Genomic DNA, 21004 nt, shown 5'->3' on the forward strand with positions numbered 1-21004 from the left:
GGGAACTTTTGGTAGATATTAAGTCTGGCAAGGTCAGGTTCCCTCAGCACACATGGGAAGGAATGCACCAGCTGTTCTTTCAGGAGAGCATGAGCTCTCACCTCCTAACATTCTCACCTTTCTATCATTTTATACCCAGCTTACCATTACCTCCTGGTCTTTCTTAGCGTGATTTAGGCCTCCTGATTATCATGGTCAAGAAGAAGATGAAGAATTTTGCATTTACTAGATTCTTCAGTGTGTGATAATGTAATTAAGGAGCATGTCCGGCATAACCTGGACTTATCAAGGGGAGATAGAGAAATGAAAGTGGTTGTTTTTAATTTTGATAATGGGGGGGGGGGAAGAACAGTTGCCTGATTCTACTCTGCTATTTTGAAAGATTGTGTCTTGACGATGGCTGGCCGCAAGCGGCTTCTGCCTCAGTCTCCTAAGAAGCCAGGATGACTGGCACACAGTACTGTTTGTACCTTTTGTCTGGATCTTCTGTGGTGCCTCTGAGTTGGTGAGGTAGTGACAGTATAGCATACAGCTCTTAGTTGGGTACATGACCGTACATGAGACAATCAGAGATAGAGGATGGCAAGATTATTGGGAGAAATTTGAAGTCTTTATCTTCTTTGCTTCAAGAAGGGAAGTACGGAAGGGAAAAGAGAATTCTTCTAAAATTCTAACATCATCATATTAAATTGTCCACAATAGCCATACTTTCTCCTGACAAATTGTTGCATTTTAGACCAAAGTTATAGTTTCAAAATGTAATGTCAGGTAATAGTATTCCCATTCAAAATTGAAAAAAAAAAAATGAAGTACACAGAAATCATGTGGCTCACTTAGAGGGCCCGAGCCTCCCAAAGGACATTCATGATTAAATTTCATGACTTGTGTCTCTACACAGCTACCAGTAGGGTTCAGAAAATATGTGTTTTAATTTTATGTATTAACTGGTTTCCTGCAGTTTCCAGATTGCCTGTGGCTTTTGTCCTTTCTGCAGTTTTACATCTGAGTGAGTTAGTTATACAGAGCTGTTTACAATATATTTTAACATAGTGTAGATTTTTTCGTGTCAGTAATAAGGAACAGGGGATAGATTTGCCTTTTTAATAAACCTTGAAAGCACATTAGTGTTGCCATAATCAACCAATGTCGGGGAACTAAAAAGATCAACATAAAAGGGCCTATCTTATCACACAGTAGGAAAATACTTATAGCATGTTGGTTTGCAGGTCTCCCAAGATATTTTATTTGCAGTCATTTATAACCTAACTATGATTAAAACCATAAGAATAATAATATTCAAAATAGACATTTTGTAACTTCTCTTGAAATAAAACTGAAAGTGTTTCTGTATTTGTTATAAGATCTACACAATCATTTTAAAGCTTGGAGCATTCTGCTTTATGCATATTTATTCATATTTTAATGTGTCTTAGTGGACATTTCTTACTTTCTCTTTTGCTCAAAATTTTCCATAATGACTAGATAATGCTTGAGTGAGTATCTTTATATAGCTTTCCGATTATTTCTTTAGGGAGAAGCAACAAAGGCATTTTGTGAAGGATGTAGATATTCTCATAGCTTTTTTGGTACCTACTATCATGTTTTAAAAACATGGATGAATTTGTTTTTCTCAACACTATGATAACATTACATATTTTGGGAAAAGGAGTTTTTAAATTGTTTTCTTCCTTTGCTTTTTAAACTACAGAGTTTGGTGAGAAGACACGCAAGAAAGGAACATCATTCCAGCTGATTACAACTCTGCATAAAGTAACTTACATCTTTTAAATTAATTAATTATTATTATTTTGTGTGTATACGTAATGTATGTGAGCATTCCTTTCATAGCACACATGAGGAGGTCAGGGAACAGCTTTATGAACTCGGTTCTCTCATACAACTATGTGGGTTCTGGGGATCAAATTCTGCCTCAAGAGAGGACCAACTCTGTTCTTACTCAGTGAGCAGAATCAAGCCTGGGGCTGTATCAGCATCATTGGGTTTTCTTCCCTTTCTCTCTCCTGGTTTCTCCTCTCTTAAATGTTTCAAACAATTGTAGACAGTGATTCTGAAGAATCTGACCTTAAATAAAGGCTTTCAGAATAGAAAACAGGAGAAATAATTTTTTTTTAAAGAAATCTTTCTCCTTCTGGGATAGCTCATTCAGAATGATCTTTTCTAGATCCCACCATTTGCCTACAAATTTCATGATTTCCTTGTTTTTGATTGCTGAGTAGTATTCCATTGTGTAAAAATACTACAATTTCTGTATCCATTCCTCCTTTGAGGGGCATCTGTGTTGTTTCCAGGTTCTGGCTATTACAAATAAAGCTGCTACAAACATGGTTGAGCAAATGTCCTTGTTGTGTACTTGAGCAAATTTTGGGTATATGCCTAGGAGTGGTATAGCTGGGTCTTGAGGGCACTATTCCTAATTGTCTGAGAAAGCTCCAGATTGACTTCCAAAGTGGTTGTACCAGTTTACATTCCCACCAGCAATGGAGGAGGGTTCCCCTTTCTCCACAACCTCTCCAGCAGGTGTTGTCACTAGAGTTATTCATCTTAGCCATTCTGATGGGTGTAAGGTGAAATCTCAGGGTCGTTTTGATTTGCATCTCCCTGATGGCTAATGATGTTGAGCATTTCTTTAAGTGTTTCTTTGCCATTCTATATTCCTCTACAGAGAATTCTCTGTTTAACTCTGTACCCCATTTTTTAATTGGATTACTTGATTTATTGCTTTTTAACTTCTTTAGTTCTTTGTATATGCTGGATATCAGCCCTCTGTCAGAAAATGGTGGGATCTAGAAAAGATCATTCTGAGTGAGCTATCCCAGAAGGAGAAAGACACACATGGTATATACCCACTCATATAGTCCTATAAGATATGATAAACATAATGTAATCTATACACCTAAAGAAGATAAGCAAGAAAGAGGACCCGGGGTAAGATGATCAATCCTCACTTAGAAGGACAAATGGGAGGTGCATTGGACATAGGAGAAAACAAGTAACAGGACAGGAGCCTACCGCAGAGGGCCCCTGAGAGACTCTACCTAGCAGTGTATCAAAGAAGATACTAAGACTCATAACCAAACCTTCAGCAGAGTGCAGGGAAACATGAAAGAAGGGGGAGTTTGTATGATGTGGAAAGGATAGGAGCTCCACAAGGACCAAATATAACTGGGCATAGGGGTCTTTTCTGAGATTGACACTCCACCAAGGACCATGTATGGATATAACCTAGAACCCCTGCTCGGATGAAGCCCGTGGTAGCTCAGTAACCAACTGGTTTCCCATAGGAAGGGGAACAGGGACTATTTCTGACAGGAACTCAATGGCAGGTTCTTTGACCTCACCACCCCCCAAGGGAGGAACAGTCCTGCTAGGCCACAGAGAAGGACTTTGTAGCCAGTTCTGAAGATACCTGATAAAACAGGATCAGATGAACGGGGGGATATCCTCCCCAATCAGTGGACTTGGAAAGGGGAAGGGAGGAGATGAGGAAGGGAGGGAGGGCTTGGGAGGGAATGAGGGAGCAGACATAGCTGGGATACAGAGTTAATAAAATGTAACTAATAAGAATAAAAATAAATAAGTAAATAAAGTTAAAAAAAAGAAATCTTGTTGCTTAGCTTCAAAAGGTACTGCATTCAGATTCAAAGCAGGTGGAAATGATTCACAATGGAACTATGTCAGGTAAGTATTGACTTGCCATTGGAAAGAAATAATGTGTTTGGTAAGCATATAATAATGTTGAATTCATTGCCTCTCTGTTGGTTGTTCATGTTGGATATCTGATTCAACTGACAGATTTAGACTTTCTGGAGTTCTTTTGCAGCTTGCAAAATGATTTTGTGTTTATTATGGCTTTTATTTTAGGAGAACATAAATAAATTGATGACAGATTTGAAGTCAACAGCACCTCATTTTGTGAGATGTATAAATCCCAATAAGAACAAAATACCAGGTAAAAACTAGACATCTTTACAATTCACAGTAGAGAGTATATTTTAGTTCAGCCTGTTGAATGCATTTGAAAGAATTGTCTACTATTTCATTTATATATGGGTAGATTTTTCACATAGAGAATGAAAGGGACTGAAATGCAAGATCTGTGGACCCTCTTCCAGGCTGCTTGGAATTCAGTTGCAGGTGGTCATAGCAAAAGATTTCCCAAAGTATGCTCCAAATTAAATTGGTCTTTGAATTTTAGATTAAAATGGAGATGTGCTCCTATTCGATTCGTAAGAAAGAGAAACTGTTTTAAAAGGTAGTGAATAATCAACCAAGATGATATTCTAGCACAAGAATAGTATTTGGTCTTCGTAATCTAAACTGATCATGAAGATCATTTCAGAAAATGTTAAGCATTTTCTCTAGTGATCAGTCTTTCCAATACTATCTTCCTGAATATATCAATTTACTTAATTATGTATGTCTAGTAGATGCTTTTTCAGTGAATTGATGGTGGTAGGATGGTAATGAGTGAACGGTGGCGCTTTTCTCACTTGTAATTCTTGAAACAGGCTTGTCAAACTTAACTATCTGGGTCACATTCCTTAGATGACAATTCAATGCTTTCCAGCTGAAGCTTTGAAATAATAATATTCTTAGAGCTTAAGTTTGAGGAGCTTAAAGGAACCTATAGGACAAACACTGTGTCTTTGGAGCATCAAACACTCTTAGAATTTATATGCTAGTAGTGCTAGCTATGATCTGTGTGTATCTGCATTTCTTGTATTTTATATTAATCTACTGCAATTAAGAACCTAATCTTGACAGACTAGCATCTAATTAGGGAGACTGTGATGTCAAGTAATGTTGTTAGTGGAATTTTTATAATGGAGACATTTCAACACTACAAGTTCATTTGTGTTCATTATTCCTTACAAGTTTTTTCTTTTATTTGTGTGTGTGTGCGCGCTCATATGTGGTACTAGGATTAGAATAACACAGAGCTTCCACACATGTTAGGCAAAGATGCCATATTTGAGTTACATTCCTAACAGTCTGCTGGGCTTCTGAGTGCATCTAAGTGTCCTGCTTCAGTCTAGTGAAGAATGCAGTCAGCTGCCTCTCAATTTTGGAGCAATGCTGCTATCTATTAGAAAATTAGATGATTTCTATTAAATCAATGAGAATTTCAGCAAGTTTTCAACAAAAGCTTCATGCTTTATAACACTCCTTCATATGTAATAAAGGGGATAGGTGGGTTTGATCTTGAAGCATCAGAAGCTTCTAAACCCCCACCCCCCGATATAAAAGTTCTGGTCCTGTCCATAAGAGGACTGGAGCACAGACATACAGTTTAGCTTACATCTGTGATCTGAGACATAGAGATGTAGCAGACCTTTGTGAAAGGAATGGCCCTTGGCTTTGTCCAGAGTACTTGATGAAGGTCAGATACACTGGCTCCTTGGATGTCATTTCAAAAGCTTCTACCAGAGATTCGAGCTGACAGCTGTAGAAAGGCTGCTTTTGTTGAACAAAGTGGTGATAGAAGAATGTTCATACTAAATGTAGACACTGGCAACCTAATAGGGGGTGGGGAGGAGGAGGCCTGGTTGTGGCCAAATCCATTCTAGGCATAAATGCAAACCATTGTATGGTTGGCCCACTTTCCCCTTTCTTTTTACTCACCCCTCTTGTACTTTCTCCCTTCTCCTACTGGAAATGGCACCTCAAATTTGTACTCTGATCACCCTCCCTGACTGCTTTTAGTTGGCATATATATATATATATATATATATATATAGTCAGCCATTTACAAATAGCAGCATTTGCAATCTTTTTTAATTTTCCTAGAGAATTTGCCTATAAAGTCTTTTTTTTTTTCCTTTCACAACAATTTATTCAGCTAACAAGTGGTTGAAATCATTTGAACCCAATTTATTATTTGGAGACTTAGAGCTTGCTTCTGGACTTTCATGCTACCTACGATACATAGACACGCAGTCTCATGGTGGTCTTCAGTGTATATTGTATTTACAAGCATCCTTATGAGAAAATACTGAAAATCTGATGTGCCATACAACAGCGTGCACAAATAAGCTCAGCTGCACATAGTAACAATTTGTTCCCACTGGCATGATCACCAGCAAGCAAGAGAGTTCTTCACTATAGCCTTGTCAGCAAAATTATAAGACATTGCAGACTTTATAAACGTGGCTGCCTGTCAATGCTACCGATGTGTAAACCTGCCACTGTAAACCTGCTTGATTCCGAGTGACTCTGAGTATCTTTCAGCATCTTTAATGCCATTGTCTCTTCCCATCTGTTTCTTTCTTGCTCTTGTTTTATGAGCGTGACTGCGTGTGCTTTAAAAAAATAAATAAATAAAGTCTTATATATAGACCTGTTCCACATAAACCTGTCCTAAGTAAGTCAGATCTGTAGAATCTTTGCTAGTAGAACAAGTACTTGAAGTGGTCAGGATGGGAGTTGGTGAACTCCTGTGAACACTCCTGTGCAGTGCACTGTAGTCGAATGTTCTTTTAAATCCAAGGTTCAGCAATGAAGATAATATCTGGTACGACAGATGTCTGAGATGTGGAGTCAGTGTGTCCTTCTCTTTCAGGTTTATTGGACCCTTTCTTGGTTCTCCAGCAGCTGCGTTGTAATGGTGTCTTGGAAGGGATTAGGGTTTGCTGTGAAGGGTTTCCAAGTCGGATGCTATATGATGACTTTAAGCAAAGGTAGATATACATATTTCATTCCGAAAGTCTGAAGCAGTCTGATTTGTTTCCTCTGTGTTGAGTATTTATGCCTGCGTTGTCTATTTGCTTGGTGCACTCCACTCTATAAATTGGTGTGTCTTTGTGGTGCTGAGGTAGATGCTGACAAAGTTCCTTGTTATTTGTTCTTAATTTCAATATCTACGTAGCTGTGGTCCCCCTAAATCTCTGTTAGTGGATATTAGACCCACATAGAGAAGACGTATATATGAAAATTGGATGGAGAGCCTGAAGGGCATCTCTGAAGTGTACGTGCTTAGCAGTAGTTGCCACACAACCACGCTGTTGCTTTTTTAGCAACAGAGAAAAGAAGGATGCCAGCAGTGTGTAGGTCTTCGGAAGCGGTGGAGACATCTTTGCTTTCTATGCCCTAAATTTGAAAAGTGAAAATTATCAAATTTACCAAGACAATTTGAATAAAATGTGGTAGAACACCTTTCTAGGAGGTGAAAGGCACATGCCTGCAATTCATCACCAGGATGAAAAGCTTTTGCAAAAGTTAATTTAATGTTTAGTTCCCCTGTCCACATAATAGAGATACTTACACACCCTTTCCACTGTCTTCTAAGGTCCCTCTTCCTCCAGTCAAATTAAGTTTATACCATAACACTGTAGAAAATATAAACTGACCTATTGGACAGATTACTGATAGTATCTTCACTAATTGCTACCAAGAGTTTTGTTATGGCTGAGTGGATTGAAAAGAGAGAGAGATTTTTCAAAGTGTATCTTTTTGGGTGCTCATTGAGTCACACGATCCCCTGGTTCCATTTTAAACTAGGTACTGCATTTTAAACCCAAGGATCATTTCAAAGAGTAAGTTTATGAGCAGCAAAAAAGTAATTGAAGAACTACTTGTCTTCTTGGAGATAGACCATTCCCAATACCAGTGTGGAATCACCAAGGTAACTCAGAAATGTCAAAGAATGCATTTGGAGGGAAGTGTGTGTGTGGGGGGTGCATTTAAAAATACTGGTAAATTTGTGATCAGAAATAGTAAAAACAAAGGCAATTTTGCAGAGGAAACTTCAATTTCGCTTGAGAAAGAAAATCCATTGGTACTTTAAAAAGTTTAGATTTAGTTTACATTATTTATTTCAGCATTGAGGGGTAAATATAGAGCCTTGCACATTCTAGGCAAGTGCTCTCTCACTGGCTACACTCCATCTTGCAAATAAATTTGTATAACTAATTATCTAGCCAAATTTGTGTCAGTAATATAAAATACTGAATTGACCTTTCTGCGCTAGAAAACCGAGTAAGAGAATGTGAGCCAGGTTTCCAGAGATAACTGCTTGCCTATGTGAAGTGTTTTATGTAGTGTGCTGCACTGGGAAATAATTATTATTTGAATAATTTAGTAATTAAAAATCAATTCTAAGCCAAAACCACATTACTTAAATATGATTATGCAAATTCTACTTTACTCAAGAAACCCACATATTTTTGGAAATTTCCAGCTAATAGGCTTGATCTTATACAGTAGTCAATATCATGTTGTTCTTAATGACATCCGTGTAAGAATAAAATTTTAAAGGCAAGTGGGAAATGGGTGAAGATTTGTCTGACTACTTTCTGTCTCTCTATTCTTCCTGAATTTGCCTCATCAACTTTCTGCCTCGGCCTCTATGTAGCCAAACCTACCACTGTAGTATAGTTTTATGAATGTTACTTATATTTTGGGTACCTAGGAATCAGTGTTTATCACTTGTGGTTTCTCCCTATTAACTCATTATTTTTGCTTTATTCCAATCATCATGGTTAAAGCTCACATGCGAATCCTAAGTCACCTACATTAAGGAGGGTTTCATCATAGATTGGTGAAAGAAAGTGTGCAGGACTCATTGACAACTGGACATATTTTAAGCAGAGATTTACCTTTCACAATTGTTCGAGGTGACTTTAACAAGGACCACATGAGGTCATCTAAGAAATTTGCATTGTAGGTAGCTACCCACCTCACCTTGCTTCTTAGTGACTGAGAAATGCCAAGTCTCTCATGCATAGAACAAAGTATCCTTTAGAACTGGGGTCAGTACACTATGGTGCAGCAACCATATAGGCTATTTAAAAATCACTGCCAGTATCCAGCTATTCCTCTCCAACCTATTCCCAGGATCCCTTTATTTGTTCCTGGGTTCTGTGATTATTCCATGTTGTAAACTCACATCTGAGAATATGGAAGTTAAGAACCTCAGGTGAGAGAAAACATGCAGCTTTTGTCTTTCTGGGTGTGCGTTACCTCACTCAGTATAAACTTCTCTAGCGCCACCCATTTACTACTGATATCAAGATTTTATTTTTCTTTATAGCAAAATAATATTCCATTGGAAATATGTACCACACTTTCATTATTCACTCATCTGTTGAAGAACATTAGGGTTTCATTCTCTGGAAATAGTAACATCAGTGGACATGTTAACATAGAAGGGATAATTTCATGGGGTCCTACTCCTAGCCAAAGAACCACAGGAAACTAATGACTGCCAGAAGGAAAATTCAGCTGTCCTAGGTACAAGCCCCATTGTTGATTCCAATGTAGATTCAGGTCTTTGAAGCAATATACACACAAACAAGAAATATGGACTCAATGGTTGTGTTTATATATGTGATACACACACACACACATACAGAAAGAAAGAGATTACAAAAGAAAACATGCTATCAGTTTGGAGGAGAACATGGAAAAGATTCAAGGGGGTTGGCTGGAAGAAAAGGGAAGAGAGAAAGCATGTAATTTTATTTCAATTAAAAAAATTGAAAATAACAAAAACTATAACCAAAAAACTAAAATCATTTTATATTTAGAAGATCAAACACATGCCCATACCCAGAAATGTTTATGACTCACCATACCCAGAAATGTTTCTTGCTTTGTCCTTCACTAAGATAATTGTGGGCCCTGAAAGTCTTTTGGTTTGCTGTGTACCTGAGCCCACTTTAAAACTTAGATCATGTTCTTTAAACGTTATTATTAATCAAGGGGAAGTCAGAAGAAATGATTAGGTTGGCGATATGTCCAATATAAAATGTCTTTTATAACCTCTGAAGTTAGAAAATTAGATTCTGTGGGATGCAAATTTTATACAATGAATAAAACATGTACAAAGACAGAGGATTGATAAAGTTGTCCCATAGACTACTTCAGTTGTTCGCGGCGTCATTTAAAAGATTGCTGAATTCATCTGATGAGTGAAAGTGTATCCGACTTACTCCCTTTAGGTGTTTTTTAAGGCTAGAATTCTGGACCAGTTAGAAGAAAGAAGAGATGAGAAACTGTCTAAAGTCTTCACTTTGTTCCAAGCCAGAGCACGAGGAAAGCTGATGAGAGTTACATTCCAGAAGATTCTAGAAGAAAGGTATTAACTCTTCTGTGCTGCTCTCCCACTACCAGAGCAATGCATACCTCAATCAATATGACTTTATTTCAGTGCCTTGTAATAGACTGGCACAAAGCCTAGCCTGCTTACTTTCAGTCTTGAAAATGTTTTACTCTCTGAACACTAAATGACAGTATAAAGGGGCTGGCTGTCTTCCCAATGAAGTATGATCATAATCCAGATATTTTTTTTCTGTTTCTTCTCCTCTTCCCTGTGGGAGGAGTTTAGAGCTTAGAGTTTAGAATTATGGACCTGGGAACAAGATGTGTTTCACAGCTAGGCCAGTAGCACACCTGAAAAGACTGGCATACACCTAAACAAAGACTAAACATATTGACATGGATGGGGTGCAGTCTCCTGGGGTCCCACCCTCTTAAAGAACAACAGGCAACTAATGATTGCTGAGAGAGTGAAAATCAGTCTCTCCTATGGATAGGCCCCTTAATTGGGTGTTCAATACAAAGCTCTAAAATCGTATGTATACAAATGGACTCAGCATGCTGTATTTATGTACTTGTGCATAAACTTGTGGTTGTACAAGTTTACATTCCCACCAGCAGTGGAGGAGGGTTCCCCTTTCTCCACAACCTCTCCAGCATGTGTTGTCCCTTGAGTTTTTGATCTTGGCCATTCTCATGGGTGTAAGGTGAAATCTCAGGGTTGTTTTGATTTGCATTTCCCTAATGAGGTTGAGCATTTCTTTAAGTGCTTCTCTGCCATTCAATATTGCTCTATTGAGAATTCTCTGTTTAGCTCTGTTCCCCTTTTTTAAGTGGATTACTTGGTTTGCTGCTTTTCAGCTTCTTTAGTTCTTTATATATACTGGATATGAGTCCTCTGTCAGATAAAGGGTTGGTGAAGATTCTTTCCCAATCTGTAGGCAGTCGCTTTGTTTTGATGACAGTGTCCTTTGTTTTACAGAAGATTTTCATTTTCATGAGGTCCCATTTATTGATTGTTGCTCTTAGAGCCTGTGTTGTTGGTGTTCTGTTCAGGAAGTTTTCTCCTGTACCAATGAGTTCTAGGGTATTCCCTACTTTTTTTTTTTTAGCCGATTTAATGTGTCTTGTTTTATGTTGAGGTCTTTGATCCACTTGGACTTCAGTTTTGTGCAGGGTGATAAGTATGGATCTATTTTCATTTTTCTACATGTAGACATCCAGTTGGACCAGCACCATTTGTTGAAGATGCTATCTTTTTTCCATTCTATGGTTTTGGCATCTTTGTCAAAGATCAGGTATTCATTAAGTGTGTGGGTTTATTTCTGGGTCCTCTGTTCGGTTCCATTGATCCACCATTCTGTTTCTATGCCAGTACCATGCAGTTTTTAAAACTGTTGCTCTATAGTACAACTTAAGATCAGGAATGGAGATACCTCCAGAAGATCTTTTATTATAGGGGATTGTTTTAGCAATTCTGGGTTTCTTGTTATTCCATATGAAGTTGACTAAATTTTCTACCTGTATCTTTTAGTATATGGTCTTTCTAAATTCATCTACAAATGTGTTAAATAGATTTTTAAAACACTTAACTTACTGTGATTGTCACTAATGCATTTTGTAATAATGTTACAATAAGATTTAAAAAAATAAATTGGCTGACCTATAATTTTATTTAAATTTTATTGTGCTATCTAGTTGTAGACAAATATTACTCTAACTTTGTAAAAGAATTAGAGAATGTTTTCCTTTTCCATATGAAACATTTTATTGAAATTATCTAGTCATTGACTCTTTGGTATATTTGCCTATAAAATAATGTGAATTTGATGGATTTTTATGGATTTCATAATTTTTAATGTGTTGACATATTACATTTTTCTTCTTGAATCAGTTTACAAATTATTTACTAAATAAATAATTATGTAATGTTATGGATTTTTGGTTTGTATTATGTATTAGTCAATTATAATTGTTAAGTATTTACTATGTGTGTTATTGTATCCCCCCAAAATAATCCTCATTAATTCCTAACCAGTATTCCTAGTATTATTTATTTTGCCTTCACTTCTTTCCTTTATGCTACATCTATATTTACTTTTTTTAGTGAATCAATATGATAACTTTTACTCCATTTCCCCCCTCAACTTCATTAATCTCATTTTTGTGCTTTCCTTCAATTTGTTTTCAATGTATTTTTTCTTTTTTCCAATGTTCTTGAAGTTTAATTGACAAAATTACATGTTTATGGTATACAATCCGATGTTTTCATAGATATGCACTTTGTGCAATGATTGCTGCAATCAGGCTAATTACTATATCACCTTATATAGATATATTTTGTGTATGTTGAGAACATTTAAGATCAACTGTATTTAACGAGGCATGGTGTTGCATGCCTATAATTCCAGTACTTGGGAAACAGAGATAGGAGGATCAGGAATTCAGAAACAGTCTGGATTCCATATATGTATATATCACATTACATATAATATATAACATATATAATATATACACACACATATATATGTTTATATCAGTTTAATAGAGAAGGGAAGATCCACCTGAATGCTGGTAACAACACCATAGGGGCTGAAGCCCTACACCCTCCACTTCTTGCTTACAAAGGAAATTTGACCACCTACCCACCTCACGCTCCTTCTTCCATAGTTTCCATTATAATGGACTGTAAATCCCCCCAAAATTATATTATAATATTTTTTCAATTTATAAGCATGGAATTTTCTCCATATTTTTGGATCTTCCACAGTTCATTTCATCAATACTTTAATTTTCTATGTACAGAAACTTTTACCTCCATGTTTTGTTTATTGCTAGGTAATTTATTTTATGATAGTTATAAATGGGATTGCTTTAATTTCTCTTTTCCTTGCTTCATTAATATAACCATGTAAATGTGCTGATTGTATTTGTTAAAATTCAATTATTTTTATATATCTGGTAGAGTAACCTCAAATTCAGTCTTAATTATGTTCTGTATTACAAGGACCAATTTTCAACCCATCTACACTTTTGAAGGTAAACTACTTTGTCAGAGGCTACATTCACTTGTGGTGAAAGTAGAATTATAGTCTTAAATCCTTCTGCTCGTTCTATTGGGTACAGTGTATAGTTATGCCCTTTGTCCCTATTGTGATGTCAAAACCCTTGAGACTAGATTAAAAAAAAATCCAATTTTGCCATGGAAACCCTAGTTATGCAGGGTAGAAATTATTTGTTTCTAGGATGTTTTGCAAGCTTAAGTTTTGAAAACATTTGCAAACTTCTAAGCTGCAAAAGTTTACAATCTTCTGGTTGTAAAATCATGTATTACAGATTTATGGTATCCATGGCACTGAAGGGTCTCTCCACCTCACCCTGTGCCTTCTGAGCTGCTGTGAGTGCACCTTATCTCATTGAGTTTCCTTGGTCCTTAAAGATTTCTGAATCTAACTGTTCTTTACTTAGTGACATGTCATAGATTTCTTAAGCTTTCTTTTCTTTTTCATTGTTTTAAAGAAATAAAGGATGGTCTTGTTTCAAAAGACCTGTCCTCGGTTTTATAACACTTTCCTTCTCTTGGGCTTAGTCTGTTGATGAAGCTAACCAGTTTTAATTTTTGTTTGACTGAATAAATTCTTCAGTTCCAATACATCTTTTTGGTGACTTCTTTCTCTCTATGAAAATTCTCATTCAGTTCACAAATTATTTTCTTAATTTTTCTAAATTCTCCTGTATCTCACTGACATTCCCTAGAATAATTATTTTGAATCCCTTTTCAGGAATTTAACAGATTCCCTTTATGTTGGGCTGCGTTTCTGGCAGTGCCATGAATTTTTCATTAGCTGTGACAAAATACTTGAGTTAATTAAATTATAAAGAGGAAAGATTTATTCTAGCACACAGTTTCAGGTGCTTCAGTCCGCAATTAGCTTTGTTGTCTCAGGTCATGAAGCTAGGTTGTAAATCATGATATGTGGCTTATCATAAAGGTGCTGTTCACACGATGGAAAGAGAGAGGAAGATGCAGGAATCTCTGTATCCTCATTCAGTAGAAGTCCTACAACCTAGCTTTGTTGAATATGTGTCTAGAAATAAATACAGTTATTCTAGACTAATCATTTTTGGTTTATAATTTTCATAGCAGTCTTTTATAAGCCTTTATGATTCTTTGGGGCCATTTGTGACTTTTTCTATGTTTTTTATAACTGCATTGCCATTCTTTCCTTTTATTATTTTTTCATAGTCTGTCTTGACTTCTTTTTATTTTTTCACTCATATTTTAGGGAAGCGCTTGTTTTGATCCAAGGGAACATAAGAGCATTCATGGCTGTGAAGAACTGGCCTTGGATGGGGCTCTTCTTCAAGATCAAGCCCCTTGCTAAGTCTCTAGGGGTTGGAGAGGTGGTAGCTGGGCTGAAGAAAGAGTGTGCACAACTACAAAAAGCTTTGGAGAATTCAGAATCTCAGAGGGAGGAACTGAAGACCAAGCAAGGCTCTCTTGTCCAAGAAAGGAATCAGCTCCTTCTTCAGCTGCAGGCCGTGAGTGCTCTCACCACCCTTTCTTGATAGCTAGCTTGAAATCTAACTAATTTTTAAGTCTAAGGTATGGTTATTGCTCTTTGTTGCTATTGTGATATCCAGTTCCATGGACATCGCTGACCTGAGAAAAAGAAAAGGAACATGCACTAGCTCTTTCTAATACTGTAAATGTTCATTAAACAAAGACCCTGGAAACATGTAAAATGGAAATTTGTATCAAAATGGAGTAACCCTAATGTCAGGATGTCTTAGAAAAAGACGTAAACCTGGGCTAGGGAGATGCTCAGTAGATCAATCACTTGTTACTGCACGTGTGAGGACATGGGATTACATACCCACTCCCTATGAAAAGAAGCCCAAGTGGAGTGGCCACCAGCAATGGCAGCATTCTGGGCAGTGAGACTGGAGATCCCTGGGGCAAACCGGCTAGTTAGTTTAGCTTCTTCATAATCTCTGCGTTAAACTGAGAGACATTGCCGTAATTGATAAAGTAGAGAAGCATCCAGGAAGACCCCTATATCAATTTCTGAGTTCCACACACATATGCATATATACATAGGTGCCTACTACACACACATATACATGAAAGACAATAAGAAGGAAAAGGAGATGAAAAAAAGACAAATTATCAGTGGGTGTTTAGTGTGTAATATCATCATAAGCTATCATAGGGCCAGGAAGATCTAGGTCTTTGGTTTTGAGACCATCTTGTTTTGTAGCCCAAGTTGGCTTGAAACTTACTCTGTAGCACAACCTGGCCTTGAACTCATGGCAGTCCTTCTATGTTAACCTCTTGGGTCCAGGGATTACAGAACTGAGTCACCACACCTGGACTAAAGCTCTGGTCTTAACTGACCTTGACTGATTAGTAGATAGGATTTTAGTGGGTCCCATAGAAGCTTGACAGATATCCACAGTTTTTGTTTTTTTTTCTGTATGATACAACACGTATTTCTTGAATTTTGTCTTCCTGATTCCTCTTCTATAGTCCAAGCCATTAATTAGTTGCGTTCTTTAATGATCTTTTCTCAACCTTGGTATTATAACAAACACATCTGTAAATAGTAAATGAAGAACAGATGCTTACAGTCTTACTCCTAGATATTTTGATTAAGTAGAGAATATGTGAATCTAAAAAATAAACAACCTGAATTTATGATCTTGATTTTGCCAGAGCTAAGAGCCACTATTTTAAAGAAGCCATGCTATTTTCATTCTGAGGTTCCTTCAGCTCCTGTAACATGTACGTTTTAGATTCTAAATTCCCACTCCAGCTCATCAGTCTTCATTTCAATCTGATGGCCATATACCATTTCCAATTCCCTCTCACATTCCTTCTCTATAGTCCCCTGAATTGCTGTGGCTTCAAATACCCTCAAGGGCAGGCATGCAATTTTGTTTTTATTAAACTCTTTGCAAAGCACAGTGCTAGGCCAGATAATGCTGGGTCCAAATACAATTATTTAAGTTTGTTTTGTCATCCTTGCTACTTAAATCTACTAAAAACAAAAACAAAACAAAAAAAAAAAAAAAAACCTCACTGAAAACAAATAAAAATTATTACTTTCAGAAAGAGACAATTTATTATTTTGTTTTAGGATGTTATTTGCAGATGTACTCAATGGAGTGTATCACAAATAACACTTTATACCAAACCTGACATTTCTGAAATGTATTTAGCAGAACCGTTATTCTAGAAGTTTAGTGTATGCCAGCCGCACTTGTTAAAACTAGGAATCCCTGGTTTCCATTCCAAATCCGCTTGAGGATCCATACTATCAAGAAAAAGAAAACCACCTTTTGTAACAGCTTTAGAAGAGACCTGTTGTATTAGTTACTTTTTTGTTGTTGTCGTTGTTGCTTTAATAGAATACCTCTGACCAAGAGCAATTTTGGGGAGAAAAGGTTCATTTTGGCTTATAGTTCCAGAGGGGATAAAGTTCTTTGCCTCAGGGAAAGACAGTAGGAGAATGGGGCAGTCCTAGCACTCAGGTAGCTAGGACTTGCAGTTCCTGTCTTAGAGGTAGAAAATGGTCTGTGAAACCTGGGGAAATTTGAGAGATAAAAGAGCTCAACTTGTGCAAGGGAATAGTAAGCGAAAAGTTGAGAAACCTTTTAAAGGCCATTGTGGGTGGCATTGAAGACATACGGAAGCAAATTCCAGAGAAATAGCATAAAGTCTGATATGAGGTCATATTGTAACTATAAATATGTGTTGAGAAGTCTATGCAATATTGTATCATCATTAATTTTTAAAAAGTACAGATCGACAAAGTGGTAAAAAGGACAAGGATTTTTTTTAATCTGTTACTTACTCACATTACAACAGAATTAAGTGAACCTTTTACCAATTTACAATGGTTCCACGTGAAAGAATATGCACAGAAGAAAAACTCTCTGTATTTTTATACTGCTATAAACATTGACATGTTTAGGGAAGGGACCAGTAATGGTCAGCTGACCACCCTCCTTCTTCAGTGTTAGTTGAAAAGTCTAGGGCTTGTTCACATGCTGAACGAGTGGTAGAAAACAGCTGTCCGGCATGCCAGCCTGAGGTGGGAAGAGCAGATAGGTGTTCTCAGTATTTCCCAAACACTGGAAGATTCTCTGATCCAATTTGGCTTTTTCCAAGTGTCCTTTTTTTTTTTTTTTTTTCTAAATTGGCCTAATGTTTTGATTCTTCAACAAACTTTTAGAGTTACTATTTTCTTTCTCTATTTGTGCCTTTTGAGCCCTATTTGTTTAGCTGTAGTTGTTCAGACAGGAGTAACACAGAATTCAGAAACCTAGATTTTTATCTTTATGCTGGTTTTTATCTTAACTGACACAACTTTAGTGCTTTAAATAGAGAGATAATAAACTTGCCAAACTGTTATTTCAGTTAGGATGCATAGTGAGGTCTGAAGATGAAAAATGAAAAATAATAACAGTGGTTTACTTTCGCTATAATGAAATAACTGAGATAATATTTATAAATAGAAAAAGTTTATTTTAGCTCACAGTTTTAGGGGTTCTAGTCAATGCTCAGGAGACCCATGGCTTTTGAGTTTCTGGTGAGGGTTTGGATGAAAGTGTCAAGGAACTCAAGTAAAGCTGTGAAGCAAAAGACAGAGGAAGAAATGGGGCTTATCATCTACCTTAAGGGGAATGGCTTCAGTGACTTAAGAGTCTTTCATTAGACTCTACCTGAAGTTCTATCTACTATCTCCTACCTAGTTTGCATCTCTATTGCTATGAGATGCAAACCAAAAGCAACTTGGGGGAGTGAAGGTTTTTTTCTTGTTCTGAGTACTCAAAAACCTTTTTGGCTTTTGAGTTCTCCAAAATTCTTCCATAATCCTTTCTTCAAAAAACATGATGAGGTCCACTACAGCAGGACCCCATCTAAAATTATTTTAGATTTTATGAGTGTTTTACCTACACATATATATGTGCCCTATATGCATGCCTGGTGCACATGAAAGACAGATGAAGGCATTGGATCTCCTGGTACTGGAGTTATAGCCAGTTTTGAGCTGTCATGTGGGTTCTGGGAATTGAACGTGGGTCCTCTGCACGAGCAACAGGTGCTCCTAACCACTGACTCAACTCTTATTCCCCTAGGCTACTTTTCAGGCCCACCTTCCCAAAGTGGCACTGCTCAGAGTGGTCTGAGCCATCTCACATGAGCAACAATCAATAAAAACAGTTATTGCCACAGGCCAATCTGATGAAGGCAATTCTTCAACTGAGCGTTTTTCTTCCCCCACATGATTTTAGGCTTTTGTTGACAGATAATGCTAGCTGTGATACCTCCCAATAATTTCATCCATGGCTTAAGCCTTTGTGAGGCAAACAAGATCCAAACTACAGTAATATTTATGTGAAGTTATGGTGTAATAAGAGCCACACCATGTGAGAACTTTCTCAACAAGCAGAGTCTTTAATTTTAGATGAAAAGAAGATAAATTAGAGGGTTTTGAATTCATAAAAGGTGACCTACAGGAAAGAGCTTCTTCATTTAAAAACATATTTTAAATTTATGCATACTTATAATGTGTTTGAATCAAATCCATTGTCCCATTCTTCCCATCCAATTCCTTCCCTATACTAACATCGCTTTCCCCTCCCTGCTTCAGTCTTCCTTGCAGGCTCTCCCTCTCTGTATGTGCATGGGTGGGTGACCATATCCTGGTTCACGGTAGCCTTTCGGGTCTGCATCCCTGAAGAAAACTGATTATCTGTAACTCAGTTGCCAATAATCCTTCAGTTGTGGTTGTGACTTTATGAGCCCCTCCATGGTGCTTGCTGAGAGTTTGGCAAACTTGATCTTGTGTAGTCCCAGTTGGTGTGAGTTCATGTGTGCGACTGTGTTGTCACATCTAGCAATACTGTTATTTCCCAGATGTCTATACCCCCTAAGTCTTACCATCTTTCCTCCCTCTCTTCCATGATGATCCCTGGGCCTTGGAGGGATGTGATATAGATGTCTCATTTATAGCTGAGCACTCCAGTCTCTTATTCTCTGAATGTTGACCAGTTGTAGGTTTCTGTGTTAACCAAAATCTACCGAAAGAAGTTTCTCTGATGAAGGTTGAGGGATACACTAATTTATGGGTAATAGATAAGAACTTAAGGAGGGAGTTTATTACTACATCCATTTAGCAAAATAATAATATTACTAGGCTTTCCTACAGAGTCCATGATCTGGCCAGCAACAGGTTTTTGGTCTAGTTAATGGTACAGGTGTGGGTTCCATCTGGTGGCTTGAAATCAAACCAGAAACTGGTTGGTTATTCTCATAACATTTGTGCCACGATTGTACCATTTTGGGTCTAGCTTTCCAGACCAGTCACTATTACAGCTGTTTGTGGTCAGAGCTGGGCAATACTGTTAGTGACTTTTCTCCCCCTAAGAGTATCCATAGAACTTTCCAGCAGCCTTTTCATCTTTACTTGATATACAACGTAAGGATAATGGGAAACAGTGATAGTTGGAGACAGTACATTTAAGAGAGTAAAAAATAACCAGGACTTATGTTCTATGTGTATAACTTGTGGAATTTGCTGCTGACAGAATTATTGAAACAAAATTTAAGTTGGAATTAATAGTGAAGGTTAATGTCTTGTAAATAAATTTATGAGTTCTAAATCCAGCCTATGCATAAAAATGTATTGCTTAGCTGAGTTTATAGAAATATACACTAAACAAATACATCAGGGCATTTGTAATGATGTTATAAATATTATATTGTATGAGAACAGAATAATATTCTCCGTTAGATATATATATTTTCTCCCCCCGCCCCCGAGGGAGGAACAGCCTTGCTAGGCCACAGAGGAGGACATTGCAGCCAGTCCTGAAGATACCTGATAAGCTAGGGTCAAATAGAAGGGGAGGAGGACCTCCTTTAGCAGTAGCAGTGGACTTGGAAAGGGGCAGGGAAGAGATGAGGGTGGGAGGGTGGGATTGGGAGGGAATGAGGGGAGGGACCTATGGCTGGGATACAAAGTAAATAACCTGTGATTAATATTAAAAAATAAAAATTAACATTATATATATATACTAAGATAATATTCTGATATATTCTTAGATAATACTCTAGGCAGTTGTCAGTCTATGTGCCCACAACAGTTCTTCTAGGTGCTTTGATTTATATAGCGCATTATTTGCTTTTGGAAGCATGCTAATTCTCTATTAAGTGCCTTAGAAGAGGTCGTTTAATCTACTAAATGGGCTTGAACTATGGAAGGCTTTTCCAAGCACGAGCCACATCTTCACTTTTCAACAACAGGGTTAGAAATGTGGAAATGTTATTTCAGCTGCCTATGAAAGGTAGGTAAAAGTCCTGGGCAGGAAATTATCTCTTCACTATGAGTTAAGCAGCATTGTCGCCCAGCTAATAAATTACTTCCAGTTTTTGGCAACAATTTTCTCCTTGTCCTTATGGCAGAAACAAGAGACCCTGGAAAATTCTGAAGAGCAGTGCGAGTCGTTGATTAAATCCAAGATGCAGCTAGAGGCCAGAGTCAAGGAACTCTCTGGGCATGTGGAGGAAGAAGAGGAGATAAATTCTGAGCTGACTGCCAGGGGGAGGAAACTGGAAGATGAATGTTCAGAGTTGAAGAAGGAAATCTATGACTTGGAAACAATGTTGGCGAAGTCAGAGAAGGGGAAGTGTGCCGCAGAACACAAGGTACTTCCAACAGAGTAGTGCATAACAATCAACTATTAGGAAGACTTCATTCTTGGGTACCAGAAGTGCTCTATTTATTAACACAACTGTCTGCAAATTTATAGTGATGGGAACCAGAACCAGCAAAAAGTAAAGGCCCTGATGAACTGTATTGTTTGTACTCAGATTTCCTGTTTGACTACGTGAGACCCCTTTAGTGTACCAAATGAATTATTATTGCACCTAGAATCT

General features: G+C 37.4%; 1 protein-coding gene across 1 annotated transcript in view; it reads left to right on the plus strand.

Moving 5' to 3' along the window:
• Myh15 (myosin heavy chain 15) overlaps positions 1-21004 on the plus strand; it is a 116271-nt gene that overhangs the window by 42640 nt on the left and 52627 nt on the right. The window contains exons 17-23 of the mRNA XM_055593174.1: positions 1711-1770; positions 3883-3970; positions 6581-6698; positions 7519-7642; positions 9960-10096; positions 14343-14598; positions 20531-20773. Of these exons, the coding sequence (XP_055449149.1) occupies positions 1711-1770; positions 3883-3970; positions 6581-6698; positions 7519-7642; positions 9960-10096; positions 14343-14598; positions 20531-20773 (1026 nt within the window). The remainder of the gene's footprint in view (positions 1-1710; positions 1771-3882; positions 3971-6580; positions 6699-7518; positions 7643-9959; positions 10097-14342; positions 14599-20530; positions 20774-21004) is intronic.

The sequence above is a fragment of the Psammomys obesus genome, unplaced genomic scaffold, assembly GCF_907164565.1.
Source record: "Psammomys obesus unplaced genomic scaffold, mPsaObe1.curated_primary_1811, whole genome shotgun sequence".
Classification (NCBI taxonomy): domain Eukaryota; kingdom Metazoa; phylum Chordata; class Mammalia; order Rodentia; family Muridae; genus Psammomys; species Psammomys obesus.